Source organism: Colletotrichum scovillei (assembly GCF_011075155.1).
Source record: "Colletotrichum scovillei strain TJNH1 chromosome Unknown Contig00011, whole genome shotgun sequence".
Classification (NCBI taxonomy): domain Eukaryota; kingdom Fungi; phylum Ascomycota; class Sordariomycetes; order Glomerellales; family Glomerellaceae; genus Colletotrichum; species Colletotrichum scovillei.
The window spans coordinates 2,351,607-2,373,328 of NW_023336269.1; the positions used below are offsets into that span (position 1 = coordinate 2,351,607).

The 21,722-nt window shown below is 51.3% G+C and overlaps 1 protein-coding gene across 1 annotated transcript; it reads right to left on the minus strand.

The window, feature by feature from the left end:
- Nucleotides 1–11,998: 11,998 nt before the first annotated feature.
- HER10_EVM0007389 (F-box domain-containing protein) lies at nucleotides 11,999–16,411 on the minus strand. Its single transcript, XM_035476947.1, has 2 exons — nucleotides 15,783–16,411; nucleotides 11,999–15,724 (listed from the first exon to the last, which is right to left on the minus strand). Exons 1-2 carry the CDS (start codon nucleotides 16,186–16,188, stop codon nucleotides 12,591–12,593), a joined length of 3,540 nt encoding a protein of 1,179 aa, XP_035326988.1. The 5' UTR covers nucleotides 16,189–16,411; the 3' UTR covers nucleotides 11,999–12,590.
- Nucleotides 16,412–21,722: the final 5,311 nt, after the last annotated feature.

Sequence of the window (21,722 nt, forward strand, 5' to 3'; positions counted from 1 at the left end):
TCAGGCACGACGCACAGCCATACGCGGGTTACAGGAAAATGCCAAGCCCCCACCCCGCGGCCGATGGGGCCGGCCTCCGTCGGCGCCGACGGGTTTGATGGCTGACAGATCTTTGAGGGGAGTGTGAGTGCCGAATGATCAATATGACGCAGCATCATCTCATCCGATCTTTTCTGCGTACTGTCCTGGGTGATTAACCTGCCAGATTTGGGATGGAAGTCTTCTGGAAAGGGGCACGGGGGATGTGATTGGTTGCATTCCCCCCCGCGCCTGCGCCTTTGCGCCCATGGCCTGCTGGTGAGGTTTGGGGCTGAAGGCGAGGTGGTTCAGATGATACACTTGCGCGAGTCGAGGACCAGATGACGGATGGATTGGACGCATGGTGGTTGAGGTGAAGGCTGGGAGAAAAGAGCCTCTTTCTTTAGCGGGTTGGAGAAGTGGTGGACACGGTGTGAAAGTGCTCCAAGCAAGGTGGATCTCGAGTCTGATTGCGGGTGGAAAGGGCGTGGAGGGGTAAAGAATGAGGGGTCAAGTTCGGGATTCTCACATGGCTGCCTTATGGACGTCACGGTTCCCTTGTCTCGGGGAGGACGAGCGACGGCTTGTTTTGGCCGGCGGACCACCCCCTGGAAATCGGGGGGCCGCATCGCGACCGGCCGTGGGTTTGCTCTAAAAAAGAATACACCCATGTTATTTCTCAGCCTTGGTGGTTCTTTTTGTGTCTAGTTCTTCTCTCTTGGGTTAGGAAGGTCAGGGTGGTAGGTATTCTTGCTGTTTGAGTCTCTCAGCCTTGGACGTGGAGTCGGCATGGGGTGAGCATTTGGTTCTATGGGATAGGGATCGTGGTATTAAACGTTCATACTCCCCCTGGCTTTCTTCCCTGCCTCTGTACGCCCGCGCACTCCCGCGCGCGTCCGTAGTGATAGTTAGACGAGTCCTCGATGCCGGAATATCTATCAGGTATCTGAAACCACGACCTAGCCCGCCTACTGCATCAGCCCAATCCATTCTTCTAGAAACGTCACAGGCTAGAGGGACAAGAGATCAGCTCTACAAACACGTATCAGAACGCAAGACCAGGCTGTCGACGTTGAAGCATCTCGCATCCCACACGGCCCCAATCTATTCACGACTGTTCACTGTGTGGGGTTGGGGAGGGTTTCGAACGCCAAGGCATCTAGACTGGACTTATAACCACTTGGACGGTATGCGGCCGCATGCTTGCGGGTGGATTTTAGATGGTAGGTGATGGTTTTGTGTATATTGGATTTCTTCTCTCAGCCCTTTTTTGAGGGTCTTGTTCAATCCGTTTTTTTTTTTTTTGTTTTTTTTTTTGGTGTTCAGCGTTTGGCGAGGGATAGGTGCGACGTTGAGGCGTGGGTTTGGGGTTCTATTTTCTGTTTTTGGCTCCCGTTAGGTGTTACTCTCCCGTGCGGACGAGGCTTAGTTTGTGGGGTGGGTGTAAGCACAGCTTCAGGAGCGTTATGGAAGAAGAACAGGAAGGCCGAGAAAGGGTTCTAGAACTTCTTTTCTTAGATGGTGTCACAGCAGAGGGTGAATGTCTGACGGCATCTGCCGACTTGGACCCCTTCCAAGAAAAGTACCCAAACCGCCTGATTTTCTGCGTCTATACTCATCCCATCATGCCACATTTCTTAGGGAGTCTATTATGCTATGAAGACTGCTATGTTATTAGGAGTGATATGTGCCTGAATTTGCAGAGGTTTAGAGTAGATGATTTTCTCTTGGAAGTGGAGGGAGCACGGGGTCCGGGATCCGGGGTATCGGACCTTTTGCGGGCGCGGAGGTTCGGGCCGGGGAGGGAGGTTAGGGGCCGGTTCTCCGGGGGCCAGAGGAAAGTGTCTTTCGGTTCCGGTTCGGTGCCCGCGGCCCTTCGGTTCTAGGTGGCTAGGATGAGTCTCAGGCTAGGTGAACGGTGTGTTGTTGGTAATCTGTCGTTGTATACGAATCAATGGATGTGGTCGGGGCTAGGGAAATCGGCTGTCCGGAGTTTCGATCAAGTCAAATCCGTTGCTTCATCCACAAGCTTCTGTTGGACATGTCTTTGGATCATGTACGAAGAAGCAGGGAGGATAGATGTTTGACGATGCACATCTAACACTAATGCCTTCTGGCAGACTTTCTCGTCTCCGCTCCTTATTCCTAATGTGACCATGATGAGAGCATACCGTTGACACTCAGCGGCGTAACGACTCGAACTCGTAAATGGTTATTAGAGCAACCAATGAGTGACTCCTCGGCGAAGGTGCTTGCTCTTGACCTCTATTGTAGCGCTGTTAATATGACTTCCTCTTTGGCTATCGAGCCGCAGACGTTCGACCCTGGAGCAAGCCAAGCTACCGTAGTCCGGATCCTTGGCTCCCGCAACTAAACTCTTTGAATGGTGGTGATGATGAGGAGAACTCTCTCTCAAAGAAACCGGTGTCTTTGGCTCGTATTCTAGCGGAGTAAGGCGATTTGAGCGCGGAGGGCTGACAAGGGCCCTGATGACAAGATTTAAACTGCCGGTTGGCCGTGTGGAAGTCCATACTTGAAGAGCAAGTGAACTTCAACGGGCCAAACAGTGACGGATACCCAGAAACAACGCTTGAAAGAGAATAAGAATCAATTCAGACAAGTTCATTCAGCGATAGGCCTTTTGTCTGGACCTCATGGTTCACCCATTCCAGAGAATAGCTCATTTCGGGGGACAGAGGCATGAAAGCTCGGGGGCCTTGATATCAAATTATGTCTGAACAGCTACAGTCACTCTACAATACCAAGTCTGCATTATGCAACTTCCGGATCTGAAGAGTGTTTCTGCAGTAGTGTTATCCTGCGAGAAGATTCGGTATAGACGATTCGTCACGCTGTCCATGGCGAGATGTGTACTTGATGGAACCCGACCCTCTGACAAGGCCATTATCTCTTGTGTTATCTCATACCATGAAAGCATATTCTCCATGTAGGAGCCCTAAAGATGCACAGAGAGCGCGACTTCAGCCGCCGGTGCTGATTCCCAGACCTAGTCCGGAAACCCAGCGCGTCATGGTCAACTTGCACTCCACAAACCACCACATACGACCATACCCATTGGAAAACTCGGGATCCCGTCCGCTCTCCCATAGATAAGCCAATGAGGGCCGGATTAGTAGTTGGGTCGGTGACGACCAGCGAATACCTGGTGTTGTATGTTTTTTGGTTGATGCACTTTGATGCTTTTCATCTTGGTGGTTCACGATGTTCTTACCCCCACTTTCATGCCTACCCCTGCTAAGGTGGGACAACGGGATGTCAAAATCCAGAGGGTTCCAATGAACAAGTTTTTGATAATGATGATTGTATTTTTTGGGTTTCTTTTGAGTAAGTATACTATTTGCTGACTTGATTTCGTTCTTTGGTGGAGGTAAAGACCGTGTTGTGTTGTTGAAGAGACTGATGCAAGGCAACACTAACTATTCATGATGGACTATAGAAGTCCAAATACTTTGATATGCGCACACGCAGCGCATACAGTACCCTCCAGTCCATAAGAATCCCATAAGAGAAAAGTGTGACCGCGTTCGACACCTCTGGCTAGCGGTTCAGGTCGCATGCCATCAAGGCGACTTGAGTATGTGCCGAAGAGCATTGGGCTGGCTGAGTGATCTCAACACCAATTTGCATATGAAAACGTCCGCTTGCCACCGAGTGAGTACACGAGCTCATTCTTTCCCTGTTCTGTATAATCTTTCAAGTCTTGCATTCTTCTCTTTAAACTCGAGATCCTCTTTTGCGGCCTTTTCGGCAGCCTTGGTTTTCTTGAACTCTAACACATCGACCCATCTCTGTCTTAGTGTCTTTGGATTCTCCGGGTCTTGTACTATGCCAAGGTGGTTTTCTTGTTCGATCACTTTTTGTGTCGATCGCTCAATTAATTCACGGTCAGATTCATGTCCCTCGGCTCCCTCAGCGGAAGAGTTTCCGTCTCCAGCCATGCTTTTGTCGCTCGAGTGATTATCAAGATTTCAGAAGGCTGAGTCTGGTGAAAGGAGACGCTTGATACTCTTATGTTGGCAATGACAAGGTTGCTAGCTTTGGTTGGCTTTGGCTTTTTGTCGTTATTTCTCGTAGTCGAGCGAGCTGTGGTGCTGAACTATGGAAATTCATTAGCAGGTGTCCTTCCGGCGTACGTGCAGATCCACCAACGATTTATAGATGATTTGATGCAAGGAATCCAAAGTGTATGGGGTAGAATTCCAGTGAATAATACATGGTAGCAGGCGGTTCATAGGCTTTTATGGCCGGAATGCCTAGGGCCTGGGACGAGACGTGGCGGCTGCTTTGGTGAAGCTGAATAGCTGACTTGGAAGACAATGGTGGCAGCGCCAGGTGACTCGATGAACAGTAGCAAATGGAGTCTTTCAAATGCTGAATAGAAAATCATGAAAAAAGGGGGGGAGGGGGCGGGGATCATTCCTAGCCATCGTTCGCCCAACGGAAGGTGGAAAGGGAACTTCCTTTGTCAGTGAGCAACGTCAGGATTAGAGCTGGAAATACATTGCCAGCAAGATGTCTGGCGGGTATTTATGACGAAGTTCTTTGACTGCCACAGGCATGTTCTTCCGCCTTAACAGTGTACTTTGCCTACACAACATCCATCTAGGCCCCATGGCTTCAGCCTGGTAGAGAGGGTCTTGGAGAAACAAGAAAGAAACTTAATCTTTGAATGATACTGTTGCCATACAGGTCAGCAGGGCATAGCCGTCCGGCTGATGTGAAGCTCAGTAATTGTGTATTGAAATGGGTGATTGGGCTGTAGACAGGAGAAGAAATAGGCGAAGCCCATCGGGCCTTTCGAAGTGAAAGTAGGTGGCAAGGCCAGTCGCATAGCCTATGCCGCCGTCATGTTGCCATTTTCTTATCACTATTTCACAGTAAAACGCAGACTCTCTTTACTGAGCATTCAAGATCTTTTATCATGCGGTCCGCTACATCTTTGCCTGTTGCTCTTTTGCAAGGAATATGGATGAGTGAGGTATGCTGATAAGTATCAATTTATGGGAACCCATGACTGTGTCCAACCCACAACTCGCTTGTGATCCAGATAGCTTGATAAAGCGCATGTCATACCCCTGTCTCTGTTTCCTCGAAGATGTTCAGTCTCTTGGCCCGCAAAAAGGCCTGCCGATATGGGAAGAAAGAGGGAGGTCTACTGCGGACTTGTAGTACAGCAGTGGCAACGACGAACTGGGGCGATGAATAGTGATGAAAGACTGAAGGAAAAGAGGAAGGCAAGGGTCGCCCTCAAACCCAGCATGGGATATGTTTGGTGTGGCTGTTTGCTTGGGGTTTATGTCGGTGAATCGTGGCCATTCAACGGACTAGCTTCCGACAGCCGCGAACTTGCCAAGGAGACAGGTAATCAAATTGCACCGAACCGTCCTCCTGGCGAACAAAGTCATTTGTCTCGTGAGTCTGAAGTCATCCTCTGGAGCCTCGCATGATCCCGTTACTTCTAGTACATCTAGGGAAAGAGAAATAGATTCTCGCTGAGATTTGTAGATTGGTACTCAGGTGGCCCGGGCCAGGGCGGTGGAAATGCAGCTTGGTGAGCATGTGTTTCCGAATGTGTGACACCACCCCACCCCCTTCTGGATTATTGCCAGGCGCCTTCTGTTACAACTGAACTCTGTTTTTGAACAGAATGAACTTGTATCAATAGATCAGCGCTAATCGTGTACGTAGGAAGGGGTCACTCATCGGTTGCGAAGTATGGCGACCAGAAAGGACGATTCTGGAACCTGAATGGCAAATCTAATCCCGTTTCTTGCTCTACATATCAATGAAAAATCTACGTTCCCTTCCCTAACACCAGAAATCATTCGTATTAGAAGCCGTCACGACGGGACGTGGTAAGGTAGTGATGAACCTCTCTTGACCCCTAGGAAGACCCTCTCGACGACGTCAGAACCCTCTGCGGCACATACGGCATTACGGGGAAGACCGACAGGCCCGACATCACGACGACATGGAATCTACACCAGAGTGCTCGGTATGTACGGTATCTCGGCGCCATCGCAGTAATGAAGTGCTGTGTTTTGGTACCACACTACCAATGGTATGCCCAGGCCAAGGCCGGCACAACGACGCCCTCATTGATATGCTCAGCATTCCGCAGCTGGTACCATCAGTTTCATGGTTCCGAATCCCCGAGCTTCGTATGATGGGAGATGTAAGTAGACGCCAGCAACGGCTTATCGTTCAGATCGGTAATACTACGACGATGCCCTTGGTCTATCGACCGCCTCTTCAAACCACCACATTCAGATGATTACGACGAAAAGCCCCTAATTACCAGTATTAGTCTGGCGGTATAGAATACAGCGAGTATTGGAACAGATAGGAAACAAATGGTACATCCTATAGTTGCGCTTATGTTACTCATAGATAGGTCTGAGATCCAGGCATCTAGCCCTTCTCGTTGGATTCCTTACCTCTTCTTCCATGTAGAGACAAGACCACAATGTTGAATCTCTCTGACGCTCTTAGTGGCATTGCTGGGCACCAAGTTCCCTTTTCCTGTAACATCTTTCCAACAAGACTGTACATTTGTAGGTCGCCCGATCATGGCAATACTTGGAACGACATGGCTCAATTACGCCTCAAAAGGGATGCTCCCGTGTTCTCCTCCACACGGCAATATCTTTGCCGTGTCTGATCCGTCGATCGCTAGCGGTCTATATTGCTTCTGCCAGAACGGCTCGGGTATTGTGTGAATAAGGTGGCTGTAATCCAACAGTTCCGTACCTAATTTTCTATCCTTAAGTCCTACTTTTATCGTGATTTGGTCCTTCAAGTCTTTAGAAACATTCTCAAGCTATGCCCAACTCTTTTTTCGGCACTAGGGAACGCCTTATCACTCCCCACTTCAGCGCCTCACGCACGCATCGCGTATCCAAGGGCAGATCAAGGTCCTCGGGTACGAATGAATGTTAAGAATAATTGTTTTTGATATTTTTCGGAGGTTTTCAACTGACTGCATAATTATGCTAATTACAGGACCCTGACAAGACAGTTGCGGAGTCGCTGTGAGGGACTATGTCGAGCAAATTCTTCCTAGCCATAACACATACTTGTCTGGCCGGTAATTGCTTGACTCCCAGATGTTTCAAGTCCAAGCTAGGGACCAACAGGCCAGGTGCCTAACGTCTTGCTCTGCATAGGAGTTTTGACCGAGTCGTATTCAAGTTTGGCTCTAATTCTTTTTCGCGGCCTCATCAATCTTGATTTGCATTTGTGCCAGCTTCTTCGCTGCCTCCGCGATCTGCTCCGCGTCTGAGGGCTGGGGCCCTCTGCTTGCTATTTCATTGAGAGCTTTAATCATCTCGTCGGTTGATTTGCTTCCAGACATGTTTGTCGTCGGTCTAGGGACGATCAAGGTCGTTTCTGAAGAGGATGAGGTAGCGTGGGAGGAGTAGTCAGGGGCTCTTGCCTTTGGCGGGTGGTTCGAGACTTTCGTCCAAATCTGGAGCAAAAATTGATGTGGCGTGAAGTTCAATGCCGAGACAGCGGGTATCTCTCTCTTCAAAACTCGAAGTAAGAAGTCTGATGTTTTCCCAAAAGAGAGTGTGTGTGGATAGGAACAAGGAGGACAGAGCTGGACGTTCGGTCTTATAATCGGTAGGTTCGAGGCCTGGAACCTCTCAGAAAGTTGGGTACCATGGGTGGGGGACTAGAAGGGGAGTATCAACTGCTGCTAACAAGCAGGACTTGTGGTTTCATGGTGGTACCGTCAAAATGGTTCAATGAACAGTGATAGATAGAGTTGCCGAAGGGGATAAAGAGCGAAGGGGATTCCCTCAAGCGTAGTGTTCAGGTCCTATTGCGTCGTTTTGCGCTTGGTGTTCAAGGCGGTTTACCTTTGCTATTCAGAGATAAACAACCTTTGACCAATGGAACCCATTGGACGTCCATTTCCCATTCATAAAAGTTCGTCAATGGGTTTCAGTGTTACACGGAGGCGGTTGTATCGCCAGTAAATCATGTAAGAGAATGTTCACAGTGTGCCTGTTGATTATCAATAAAGTATGAACGCCTGACCCGAGCCTTTTCTGCACGCACTGCATCAAATTCAGCCTACTAAAGATAACTATCCTTATCCAAAACGATAATTCCTATTAAGGGTGATGACTGTGTTGTAAGAAATGCATCCAAGGAAACGCCACCGAGTGATAACAGACATAAAACCCCAATAACCTCGATACGCATTGAAAGCACGCCAAACACGCAATGGCTTATGTTACTTATCACCAAAACGACATGGCTAAATATTGAGGAATAGCGAGCCGGCTGGCCAAGACCTGGTTTTCCGCAGGAAATGACCTGCTTTCTGCCGTCCGGCTTCAACTTTTCTTTTCCGCCTCTTTCTTCTTATCCAAGTCGGCTAGGATATCAAGGATTACTTTCTCCTGCGCGGCAACAAGAGCTTCATCTGTGCGCTTGTGTTGCTCTATAAGTACGTCCGTAACCTTCCTCTGTTCGTCAACAATCTGTATGCTTTCCGTCTGTAATGCCTTGATATTATCTTCAGTTTGGTGCACTTGAGTCGTAAGTCTGGCTGCCTCTGCATCTTGAGGATCGTATGAGCCTCCCGCCATGTCTTCGTCGTTAGAGTTGCTATTAAGGTATTTGGAGGTCGAGAAGCGATAGAAGGAGCCGATTGTCCTTTTGATACCTCAATGATAGCTGCCAGCTTTGAAGGTGTTTTTCTTCTCCTTACTATTTATTGCTGTTGGTCAAGCTGCGGCAATGAACTGATTAGATGTGGTTTCGTCCTGTCATAGGGTTGGGGGTGTCCTGACAGTATGCCTGCTCAGGTCCAGCAGCTATTTGTAGGCGATTTGAGGTAACGAGTTCAAAGTGTTTGCTGCAATGTCTTGATAGTGAGAATAGGAGCTCATTCGGGGGTTCTTATAGTCAATGGCCTTATGATCTATGGCTTTAGAGCAAGGTATTGTAGAAGAAAGAGTATAGGGAACAGTTGTCCTACATCAGCTGGTGTTAGCAGCAGCAGGCGGTTGAAATGAACAAGTAGATACAGGTTCTCAGAGAATGTTGAAAAGTCGAGAGTAGGGGGTCATCTGTCAGGTACAATACTCGAATTTCCTGCGATTCTTTGATGTTCGTGGCAGACCTGGTCACCCAAAGATGACCATCATACACGAGATCAAACCAGCAAGCACACCTCCTCTACTTGGGGTTGTCAGACTTCGAACACGCAAAGGCGTCTGGGTGAACGTTCATGGTAAAGCCCTTTGACTGCTGCAAACATGGGCTCATAGCTAAGAAGTATCCTTTGTCTGAACAGCAAACTGGGCCCATAGTTTTGGTGCGGTAGAGGAGTCATGTAAAAATGAGGGGCAAAAGTGATGTGACATCGGAGATGCCCACTGAGCAAGTATTCAAGGCCTTCATTCTGTGGTCTCAAGCTTACTTCTTGCTCTACGGTGAAGGATAGAGGATGCCGACTTTTGTATCCGTCTCACATAATATCGCCTAGCCATAACCACCCTCAAATTGAAATGGACTAGAAGCATATTCTTAGGCTCGTTCCAGTTCCATCTTCAATAAAGTGATGTCTCGCCCGTATCCGGACCCTATCTCACTGGCAGTGTAGATTGCCTATTCCCGCGATGGATCGAGTATCTCAGGGACAAGGTGAGCCCATGATTCCCAGTCAAACTCTTTCGCAGTCGCTCCCTTTGCTATGATGTCTTCCAGTAGCTCTTCTCGATCTCTTACTTCTTTTTTCAATTTTTCGTACCGGTCTTCATCCTTTTTGTCGCCCTTGTCCTCCTCGCGTTTGACCCATATCTTCGAAGCAGCAACGAACCGTCGTGCCTTCTTCTTGTCGCTTCTGTGTCGAGCATCTGCCTTAGCTTCTTCCTCGAGATCGTGGGCTGCCCTTTCTGCATCGATTGCATAAGCTGCGCCTGCTTGATCGACAGTCATTCCGTCGAAGTTGATGCGGCCATCTTCGTCGTAGTAGCTGGGCTTGGGATGTGCTGAGTTGTCTGAGGAGCTTTCAGGCATTTTTGGAGATTGCTCCACTAGCTAGCTTATGAGGTCTCTAGAGGTTGAAAGGGAGTGCAAGCAAGTGCGATGCCCCTTTCTCCTGGCGTCTGACCCTGTCTCTGACTATCATGAACCACGCTGTCTTGACAAATCTCCTTGATGTTGATCAGATCTGGACGCTGAGCTGAATGAGGGATCATCAAATCTATTGCAGATGTCGTAGTAGCAGGTGAACTATTCACATTAAAAACAGCGTTCTGTCGACGACTAGAGATAGTGGGCTCATGTATGCCTGGGTGGAATTGCCATGGAAGACAAGGATAGACATCGTGGTTCATGGTCGGTGGGTATGTGACTCGGAACCACACTGGAAGGCATTGTGAGCAAGTGAGGAGATGGAGAGTAAATCACTTTTGGCCAGCAAAAGCTTCGAAAAGAACAGTAATAGTAGCGTCAAAGAAATCAAATGGACACTGATATAAGGCTCAATCTGGAGAATTCATAGAGGAGTCGGAATGGGTGAGCTCCGTGGACAATAGTCGTCCAACTTCGTCTGGATGTTTCTGTCTAATGCTCTCGCACTGACATGACGGTAAGCCAATGAAAACCCACGAACACGGCTCCTTCCTTGAGGAAGTCTTCTCGTGTAATCTTCAATCGTTCGCTGGCGGTAAAGTCCCGGTAGGGTAGGCGCCTAAATGATTGTTCCTGTTGAACAATTCTTCGGCCGGTGACATGCACACCACACTTCAGATTGATTCTCAAATCGTCCATAGGTGATGGATGTGTCCTATCTTTCTCACCAAAGCAGGAGGAACACATTATGAATGATATTCGAAGACAATGACGTGGGCAGAGCCAAGTGATAAGTAGCGATGTGCTTGTTGAACAAATGTCCTTTGTTGTCATAATTCTGCCATGTACCCCTTTACTGCGGCTAGACTTGGTTCTTGGACACCATCATGGCACTCCATTGCTCAAAGATCTACCTCGATTATTCAACTATACTCAACGACTGCACCATCTACTCCCCTCATTAGGTTGTTCCCCTCCGTTTCTTTATCCAAATCAAAAACATGCGGAGAATGGCACCGAGCCCTCACCCCCTCCTCCCTCTTCCTAGTCCCAGCAACCCAAAAAAAACCAACCAAGCCTCGGCCACGCCTCATTGATCTTCCTCCGCGTGTTCCCATGGGCCATTCTCTCAAAACCATTTGTAAGCGAATGCCTACAAAGGGTGTTATACAGCGTCGCGAAATGAATCGGCTGATCGATGTAGGTGATGGCACCGTCGGCGCTCATGTCCTCATGCCGGATGATAGCCTTATCAACGACCTCGGCCTGGTCCGCACAAGCGCCGTCAACCTTGAGGGCTTAGAGAACATTGAAGCCGCCACATATGTCAAGGAACATGCGAGTTGCGGTGAGATTTCGGCGTGGAATGTGACGATCATCGCGGCAAGACTGTTACATTCATTGAGACTAACTCCGCCTTGACACATCTTGGGTTGGTAGGCAATAAGAAGCCTTCACGGACGTGGCTTCCGGCTTACATATTGTTCTGTACAAGATACAGGCAGGATATATCAAAAGTGAAAGCTAACAATTCAACGAAGAAGCCATCATCGAGGCGAGGAATAATACTCGACTCGGGAGCTGCAACATCATGCCGGATCCCTCACATCATACCTCGGAATCTGCAAATGAGTCGAAGTCACTTGTCATCGGGAAGGGAATCGAACGCTGAGAAGTTCTATCCCTGGGTGACCACTGAAGACACACACCTCCGTCCTTCTAGCTTCAGATCGCCGCTAGGCATCGTCTAGATACTCGGGGTCTCCCGCCCGTTAGACATGGCCTGCGAGCAGAAAGGCACAGGATCAAGGAGCAGTAAAAGGAACTGAGATCACTTGCAGTCAGACTGAGATGTCGTAGAGCTATTCCCGTGCGTGCGAGTTGACTTCTGAACTGACCCATGGGCAAGAAGAGGTTAGTCATTGCTGGGCCGATGATGGTGTCGTGAGGGTAGGCGAGAACAACCTGCTGTGGAGAGATCCAGAAATACAGGACTCACAAGGCTTCGCTGCGTCCACCTAGAACGAGGCCACGGCGATGGGGGCATGTGACATGCACCTTGTTTCTATGGGCTCTGGTTAGCCAGGCTGGCGAAGGACTCCCGTGGCAGGTGGTTGTCATCGTTTGCATTAGGATTGTGTCTGCACTGGAGAATACGCTCATACTTCTCAATGTGAGTATGTCACCCCCTTGAAAGCAGATTCCGTCAAAACTGGTGACAAGACTTGTGCCTAGGAAACGCAGTTCAAAGTGTATATTTCAATGGCTCTCGATCAAGAGTACCCTAAGGTAAACATGCTAGTGGCTCAAAGCGTCGAGTCTAAACCCCGCGTGCGATGAAGAAGAAGTGTATCAGAAGCATTATCCGCAGTCGAGCAGGAGAGAGAATGGCAGAGTACAAAAATAACAATCGAATCAGACAACTGAACAACCATGGCGGCGAGTAGGCACTGCCGCCTTTACATCTTGCCCTTGCCCTTCCCGCGAGTCTCCAGCATGGGAAACTCCTCCTGCTCCTGCTGGATGCCGAGGCCAGAGAAATCGCCGGCACCATTCTCTTGCAGACTCAGCCGCAAAGCCAGCTCCAAATCATCATCTCGTGGTGCAGGGTGGCTCGCGGATCCAGCACTACTGAGCAAGAGAGCCAACTCAAGGTCGTCGTCCCTAGGCGTGGCTTTGCTGGAAGAACCTGCTTTGGCGCCAGCGACAGGCTTGTAAGTTGCCGGGGGAGACATGGAGGGTGTTCTCTTTGTCGTCTTCTTTGCAGGTTTGGACTTGTACTTGATGGCAAACTCGAAATCACTGGAGCTGTTCTTGCGAGGAGACTGAGCCACATCGTCGGTAGCCTCCATCAGAGAAAGTCGAAGAGCTTGCTGGAGCTGCTGTTCGTACTCGTCTTCTTCTTCAACGACGGGAGGCGGGGGAGTAAAGCCAGTAATACTGGGCTCCGGTGTAACTGTGTCCACAGTACTTTCGCTGAAGGACGATACCGTGTCGAAGCTGGCATCGGCGGCAGAACCAGTGTCGCTGGCGCTAGTGCGACGCTGCTCCTCGAGCAGCAGTGTCTCCTGGGATATCATTTCCGCATATTGGAGAGCCTCCTCCTCGGTCAAGTCGCCAAAAGCGCCAACGCCAAATCTGTTGCGCAACCAGGCTTCCTCTTTAATGTCCTGTTCCTCCTCTCGCCGAAGCTCTGCAGTCTCTGCGGCAATGTAGCCAGAAACATTCCCGCCCTGGCGTCTAGTAGCAAGGCGGCCGTGAACATCGGCGTGTCGAAGCCGACGTTTACGACCAGGCGGCTGGTGTGTGGCGCTGTAAGACCAGTAACGCAGGAAGGCCCCGAAAGACGTAATACCACGCAACACAGTAGGATCGGGGTCGAGGTAGATGGCTCGAGCAGCTGAGTATGTATCGATCGGGAGCGCAGGGTTCATCGTCATCATGTGACGGGGTACTCGACCGTTGGAACGTCCATTGAGTGTACGGAGCGGCTCGAGCGAAGATGCCAGCGGGTCCCATGCTTGTACCAAGCCATCATTTCCGCCGTGTACCAGATACAAAGCCGTCAAGGCCAGGCAACTGATCTCGGGAGACTCTGTTTGAATGATGCGAAGAGGGGAGATGGTGGACAGACTGCGCTGCTCGCGACAGTTCCAGACAACAACTGATCCGTCCTTGGTTCCGACAGCCAGCATACGGGTTCGCCGACCAGGAATTTCTGTCGACGATTCGGCCGTCTGTGGTGTCATTGTAGGAGTGGCAGCAGATCTGGACCCAAATTGCAGAGGGTCTTCCGTTAATGTGAGAAGTGCGTGCGACGACAAATCAAGAGCCGACGCAGTGATCTCTGAACCTCCATGGTTGCCGAGTGACATTGTAGCAACTGCCCATTCATCCATGGAATTGAGCTTTGCCTGAGGCGTTAGCGAGCCGGACGAGATGGGTGTCACATCGCCCTTAACCACAGTCTTGGTAGGCTTGGGCTGGGGCTGAGACTCATGCTTGTAGTCTCTTCCCGATCCAAATATTGACTGCTGCACTGGAGGGACATCCTGCTCGACTGCAGCAGTATCTTCCACAGTGTCTGGAGTCTGTCGCGGCGTTGAGGACATGGCTCGGGCATAGCGAGTGACGCTCGGGGGATGTGTCTCCTCCAGCCCGCAATGAATAGAGACAATGACCTCCCCGGCGCCGCCGGCGTCATCGTTCGCAAAGTCGACCTCCAGTCTTCTTCGCATATCCCAGCCATCACAGACCTTCCGGAAATGTGACGGCTTGTAACGGAGGAATTTTTCAATCTCACGGGCTTCCGCGACGAGCTGCTCTTTACTTAAGTTCATCGCGTCTGCGGGAGATCGAGGCGAATAAGCGCCTCGGAGAGCATGCTTGTCGAACTCATCGGGCCGGGCCTGGCGACGGGAGTCGTCGATGAGCCGCCAGTAGACTGAGCGTCCGGCGAACCATGCGTTCTTGGTGACATCTTCGCCTTTAGATCGCTCCAGACTTGTCTTCGGCACGTCGACCAGGTAGAACACCTCTCCCAGTGCATTAAGAGCCACAGCCCATACGCGCTGGGCAGTCTTGCGCTTCTGGGTATACTGATCGTCGACTTTGATTGAGACGATCGGAACACCGGGGCTGAGCACCCATCGCGCTGTCATCTCGCCGTTGGGATGCCGCGGGCCACTTCCGTCTCCGTGGAGCGCATACGTAGTGACGATTCCGAGAGTAGAGCCGGTGATGATCCCGACCGTGGAGTGCGTAATGTTGGGTACAGCAGTGGATTTAGCAACCCAAACGGCCGAAATCGCTTCTGATAGTTCAGGGATCTTGGGAATATCGGGGTAGGTGTCGATCACGCCAGTGTCGTTGCCAAGATACCGGCCATGCATCTCATTGATCGGGCGGTAGTAGGCACGCCCGCCTGGAAAGCCTTCGCCGGAGAGCATGCCATAGGGCTGGCTAACATCCATGACGTTTGGGCAAGCGGCGGGTCCATCGCCGGCACCATATGGCTCAAGATTGGGAAACACCTCGTCCAGCTGTAGAATAGTGAAAGGGTCTCGGAATCCCCATTTCTCCACCTTGCCAATAAAAGAATCACTCAAGGTCGCGGCACCAAGGTCGGCAGTGCCGTGAATAACCCGGGGAGCCTTCTTGACAGTGAAGTCGGCATGGATGTGGGTCACAGCCCAGGGCAGCTTCGAATTGTAGGTCAAGACAGCGCTTGTCTTCTTGCTGCTTCGGCCAGATGCTCCAATGCCGCCAGGCTTAGTACCTGGTTTACCTCTGATGAGGCCCCTCAAAAGACGGGTTCTTAGGAGGTATTCACTTCGCCACGTCGCAAGAGAAGTCAAGCGAGAAAAGTAGCGGGACTCTGAGCGAACGAATTCGAAAGAGTCATGGTCCAAGGGCCCTGCGCGATTCTGCTCTCCAGATTTTGTAGCCAGACTATCGTGACCCGGGAAGAATCGTAAAAAGGCCATTCGCCACGCATGGGGCGTCGTAACAAGCGAGTAGAAACGCTTCGACACCAAAGCTATCGCCGAGTGCGAATCGGGATGTAGGTGAGATAGAACGTGGGTTAACAGCTCTACAACGATAGCGTTAGCGGGGGTTCAACTACTTTCGCTCTGTCCTGTCTTGCATACCATTTGGAAAGTCTGTCAACTGCACGCTATCGGGTCGATTATCAGATCGCTTGATGACCTTGAAGCCCAAAGCTTGACGAGGAGTCGACGGGGTTTGCGCATTTTCGTAATCAATCACTCGCTGACCAGCGACGGCTGAATGGCTATCAACAGAAGCTGAATCGTCAACACTCAGCCGGCGAAGCTTCTCGTCGAGCTGGGCGGCGCTGACGGCGTCGAATGAGTCACGGCGCCCTCCATCTGGAACAGATCTTGGAGATGCACTGCCTGTCTCTTCGCGGCGAAGGACAGCGACGCCGTTGGGCTGCTGACGCGAACAAAAGCCATGCTGGACTGAGGTAGTGGTGTCCGAGGGGTTATCTTGTTGATGTTGCGTTTCTGAAGACTCTGTCGGCCAATGTTGCATAAAGCTGTGGAACGGGAGGTCGTGGGCAGGTGGCGGGCGACTGTGCAAGGACAATGTGCACAGTCTTGGGAGATGAAGTTGCTATGTTCGAGAGAACAGATTTGCGCGAAATGCGGGAGGATTGCGAATCGATTACGGCTTGAGGGTGTGATAACGTGTCTAATTCGTGTATGGTGCTTAAGTGAAGCTTTTCGTGGTCGCGTTTCGTGACGAAATGGCCTACAGTCGCGGGAGATTGCGGGCGATGGAACATCCCCGGGCCGGTGCTTATCAGTGGCGGGGTGTAGCGGTTTTTCTTATCAGAATCACTTCAATGCCGTAATCATCACCATCACCATCACCAAAACGTTTTGTCAGTCAGGTCCACTTGGACACATTGAACGAGCAGTAAATCATTCAATTGGTTAATATTCCTAGCTAATCGATCACACATGTGCCATCATGTCACGAATGTATTCGCTACTGCTACAACTTCAATTCGGTGCAGCAACCGCCGTGTGTTTCGCAAGGCTTTCTGCACTAATTGGCCTCATTGACTCAACGAAAAAGGAACAATGGTCGCTCAGAACGGAAGTCACTCCTGGGATCCGGCAATCCGGTACTCTGCGTTTACTCTTACAGCACCGAGTCCAATGCAGTCCAGGCAGGCATGGACCAAAAGTTGGCATATCGCCAATGCGATGTTGAGGGCGAACGGCAAAAGTTGAAGATGCGGCCAGTGTGGATTGAACACACGACCTTCAGATTAAGTGATTGAAGTTGACTTCAGTCTGACGCTCTCCCAACTGAGCTATGTCCGCCACGATCTTCGAATTGCGATGCCAAATTCTGGGGCAGCAACGGAATAAGTGCCTGTTCCAAGTGGGGAGTAATCTCGGAGCCCTGACTTGGTCTTCTGGAGTGGATCCTCCAGAGTCTGCCCTTCCGAACATTGGGGAGAGGAAAGAAATGGCGGTGGTCGACTGTGCCTGAGGGAAGCAGATGGAAATCCAGGAAACATTCTGCAGGTGGCATCAATCAAGAGAGCGAATTACAGGAAAGAAGGGGCAAGGGGCGTGGCTGAATGTTGTCTCGTCAGTCAGCTGCTGCCTCAGCTAGCTGTCTTGGTTTTTTCCCCTTTCAACTCCCGACCCCTTCGGCACCCCCAAGGTTTCCAAGAAGAATTGATGTGCGAGTGCGGCAGATTTGACAGGTTTGACAGTTTGCTTGATATGCCGAGACAAGGGACAACAACGGCTGACAACAATCTGACAGATTATTGACGACAAGTTCACAACCAACGAGTCCACGCTAGCGGCGTCAGTCAGGGCCCGCCGCGTTGGTAAGGATGGCAGTTAATATCGGCCTCATCCTGCTGACTTGCTCTCGTTTGTCTTGGTCCACCTCAAGAATCGGGCCCTCTTCTTCTTGAAACAATTTCAACTTTACGATGTTGCTCGACCGAGTTGCTTTTCGAGGTCCCTGTCCGTATGAGACGGTACTATTAGACAACAGCGCCGGGCCTCTGTGCCCCGGGAGTGTAAATCAACGCTGGCACCATCAAGCGGTCGACGGTCAGCCTGAACCGTGACAGCCACCGACCACAGCCGCCCGAAGTGGTATCATGAACTTCCGGGACGCCCCCAAAGACGGATCTGTTCCGATCCCAGTACCTCGGTTCGGCCTCGTATTTCTTCAGAGATTACACAGCGGCCTCCAAAAACCCCCCTTTCGCGTTTCCGCCAGCCGCGGCACCACAGAGTCAACTTCCAGTGGCTCGATTCCCAAGCTCAAAGGAGAGGTGTTGGCACCGCCATCACGGCATCGCCTACCATCACCATCTTGACGAGAAAGCACAGACGCCTTACATCCCCCCCAGCTCCCCAAATCTTGGACACCGACTCATCATGCTGCCGCAATTCCGCACAACATGAGTCGCGCGGCCAAGGCAGAGCAATCTGGCAATCTCAGCCCGGTTACCAACACACAGGGTCCCCGGGGCTGGGCCGCGTAACGGTGCCATGAGACCATGACAGTCTCCTCCCATTTCCCCTTCTCTCTTTCGCACCCACCTTGGTCCCTGGGCCCTGGCACGGTGGCACCTCCAAATCTCCATCCTCGGTGAAGCCCTATGAAGAACGAGTGGAACAAGGGAAACCCTCCCCTGGAACCTGTGCGTTCGGATGTCAAGGGTCCTCTTCCCACACTCTCCCGATTCTCGCAGGCTACTTGTCATCCTCACGAGGGCGAACACCAGCAAATCCCATCGGTGCGGTCCAGTTCCGTTTTTTTCGCGCTTCAGCCGTCGCTATAATAATAACCAATGTGCGGCACAGCAGAGACTTAGTCAAACCTACCGGGCTGTTCGATACGACAGATAATACCTAGTATGCCTCGGCGACTCTATCCATTCAAATCATGGGGTGTCAAGCGGCTCAAACCCTCTCTCGATCATCAGATCATGGCATCTGAGGCAGTTTCTTCCACCGCCGAGTCAGGACTCGTCACTGTTTCCCTCGATTCCCAGATTTTCTTGATGATCTCTCATCTATCACAAAGACCGTGCACTGTAGCGCACTGACGGTCAACTGAGCACACACCAAATATTAAGAATTCCCGACTTCCGGGGGCCGGCCCCGAACCACAAGAGTCGAACATCCCCCATCGCATGGGTGCCCAGAACAACATCCAGGATCCCAGGGTAACCATACAGATATCCACCTCCCAAATCCACCTCATTGAAAAACGGTCGAGTCAAATCTGTAGGAGAAAGGAGCCACCTGTGACGTAGGTCTCCGCACAGTCGCCCATTCCCTTGGGCCGCGCTTGGACGGAGAACAGAGCACAGAAAGGCAATTCTTTCGGGGCCAAGAGAACGTCTCCATTATATCTGCGGATGCGGATATGGATCCCACAGTGAAGTTGTGAACAGCACAGGGCCCCATATCACATACCACGACACTGACAGCTACCTAATCACACTCCGCGCGCTCCTCGCATAGCAAGCGCTGGACTCGACTCGCTCGAAAAGGCTGAACAATGACCATGAGCAGAAAAACTTCAACACAATAAAAATGGGTAATGAGAGCATTCCCCGGCGTTGTCGGCACACAAGTTCACACAGATACGGATACACGCATCTAGCCAAAGACTACGGATATTAGACGTCCCATAGACGGTACGGGCCAGAACGGACGGAGGGCCCAGTCTTGCCCGTGGATGTTTCCTTTTTCCCTTCCAGGTCTAGCGTTGTAGAGCCAACGTTGAACGGGGGCCCTGTCAAAACGGCTGTCAAAAAGTCAAAATAAAAGTCATCTAAGAAACTTCCCGATACGCCCAGAAGACTGCAGTCTGCGACTCCTTGACCCAAGATTCAGGGTTCCCTCTCCTGGGTTGTCCCTGATGAGAAAGTCTCATGACGAAGGGGTCACAAACCAGGGCCAATTGAACTTACCGTCCCTTCTAGGAAACAATTCTGGCATTTCGCGGGCAAGGTAATGTGCCAAGCCCTTATAACAAGCCAAAAAGACATACACCATGAACGCGAGCTATCACCACCAATTAATTCCTGGCAAAGCTGCCTAGATTCATTCTAGGACAGGCATTCGAGATGAGCTGTATCCCGCCGATGCCGTCGTCCATCATGTTTATTAACATCTTGGGTATCTGCCACGGCCACCGCAGCATTCCGTCTCCCCGCGGTCCAAGTCTCAAAGAGCATCCAAGTCCTGAATCTAACCCCTCCCCCCTCCCCAGCTAAATAAGAAGTTAGGAACTCATCCGAAGTTTCCTTACTAGACTTCTCACTCAGCCTTCAGGGGCTTCGTCCGAAGTGGGACCCCGGTCAACTCTTAGTACGAATCACTGCAAGTCTGCACTTGCACAGAGTTACAACGGGGGCAAAAACTGCAAGGAGACAAAACTCGCAATGTTGATCAGCAGTTGACAACACCCTATTCAGTCTTCAAAACAGAGGATACAACGACCTCATGCCAGTGTCCTTAGCGAAAGAACGATTTTCCAGTCCTCAAGACCCAACCCCCCGGTCTGGCGCCGCGGGCCCTCCCGCTCGCCTCTCAACGCGCATCCAAACTTCCCTGGGAGGAACCCCGTTGCGAGTTTCAACACTCTCAATGTCCGCCGTCCGGCCGGTCCAATCGACAATGGTGCCCAACGTACGAGCTCCATTGAACCCGAAAAAAATCAGAGAGAACACTGGGGAATCATGTTCTTCATCACACCGGCACGCAGGGAAGAGAAACAAGAATTTGACCCCAACACGCCCAACTTCGCCCTTGATCGCCAATTTACACCCTAGGTTGCGCATAGTCGTACGCAACGGGTGATGGCGCGGGACATCACAGCCCTCTGACAGGGAGGTAACATGAGCGTGGTCTCTGCAATCAGAGGCTCGGAGCAGACTCTCCCATCTGCATCATAGTCACCTAGTGACATTACTATGCACGGATACAGCGCGTCAAACTTCTCTCTGCTCGGTTCTATTTCCATAACCCCTGGCCGTAATTCAACGCGTCTACCGGGGAAGCCACGCACCGCCAGTGCCGCACTGGCCGTCGGTCGTCGCCGTCTTCGTCCTCGTCTGCATATGTACACCACGGTTACGTCTAGCTGTCGTCGTTGTCGTCGTCGTCGATTGTCGACAGACCACAATAGGTGGGGAGGGTCTTTTTCCCGGCCGAATAGACAGAGACAAGACGATGCGTTCGCAACCACCCCACTAAAGACGTTGGAAATGAGCCACCTCTACCGCGGCTCTACGGCGCATCTCCCGACGTGGACAGCGCCAAACCCCATCCAACATCCCCGAACTCATGTCCCATTCGGGGCCTCGCAGGACTCTTCGACCGCCGCTGACCTGCCCTCTTGGGCAGAAGCCGTGGAACATCCCCCCCCGAACCACAGCGCTCTTGGCACAGAAATACAAAGAAAAAACACTGCAGAAAGGGCCAGCTATCATGAAACGGGACATCTTTACTAAAGCGGTGGAACAAGCCCCCGAGGCAACGGGGGGTCGGTTGAACCCAAGCTCCAACAGCACGTAACTCTCATTGGCCCTCAACCACCCTGAACGGTGAACCTGACTACGGAACAGAAGCCGTCGTTGCCTCGTTGGTGGGTGATGACTACCCAGTTCGGCGTTGCCAGCCCGTGTCGAGTTCCGCTTTCCTCCCATTGGCGCGCTCTCTGTTCGTTTGAAACTCGTCAAGGCCTCATTACAGCGTACACACCAACGAGACGACACTTCGGATATTCTTCGCAAGATTCGCACATGCACACGTCTGTATGTGTCGTCCAATGCGTTCCGCCTCCCGAGTCTGCCTCCCATTGTCGCCTGGGCAGAAAAGTATACTCTTACTGAGTAGTACAACCCGCGGACGGAGCACGGAGTACCAAGGCGCCAAGTCAACGAACCTTCGGACACAATGCCGATGGGGGGGATGGGGGGAGGGAAAACAACCCCCAGGCTATCGGTGTTTAGATATGCTGTTGCGAAGTAAATCGGCCCTTTGCAGGCTTTGCAAGGGACAAGCGCA

Coding starts and splice junctions, on each gene's coding strand:
- HER10_EVM0007389 (XM_035476947.1), bottom strand. CDS start 16,188: ATGCAACATTGGCCGACAGAGTCTTCAGAAACGCAACATCAACAAGAT. Junction 15,725..15,782: donor GTTGACAGACTTTCCAAATG/GTATGCAAGACA, acceptor CTATCGTTGTAG/AGCTGTTAACCCACGTTCTA.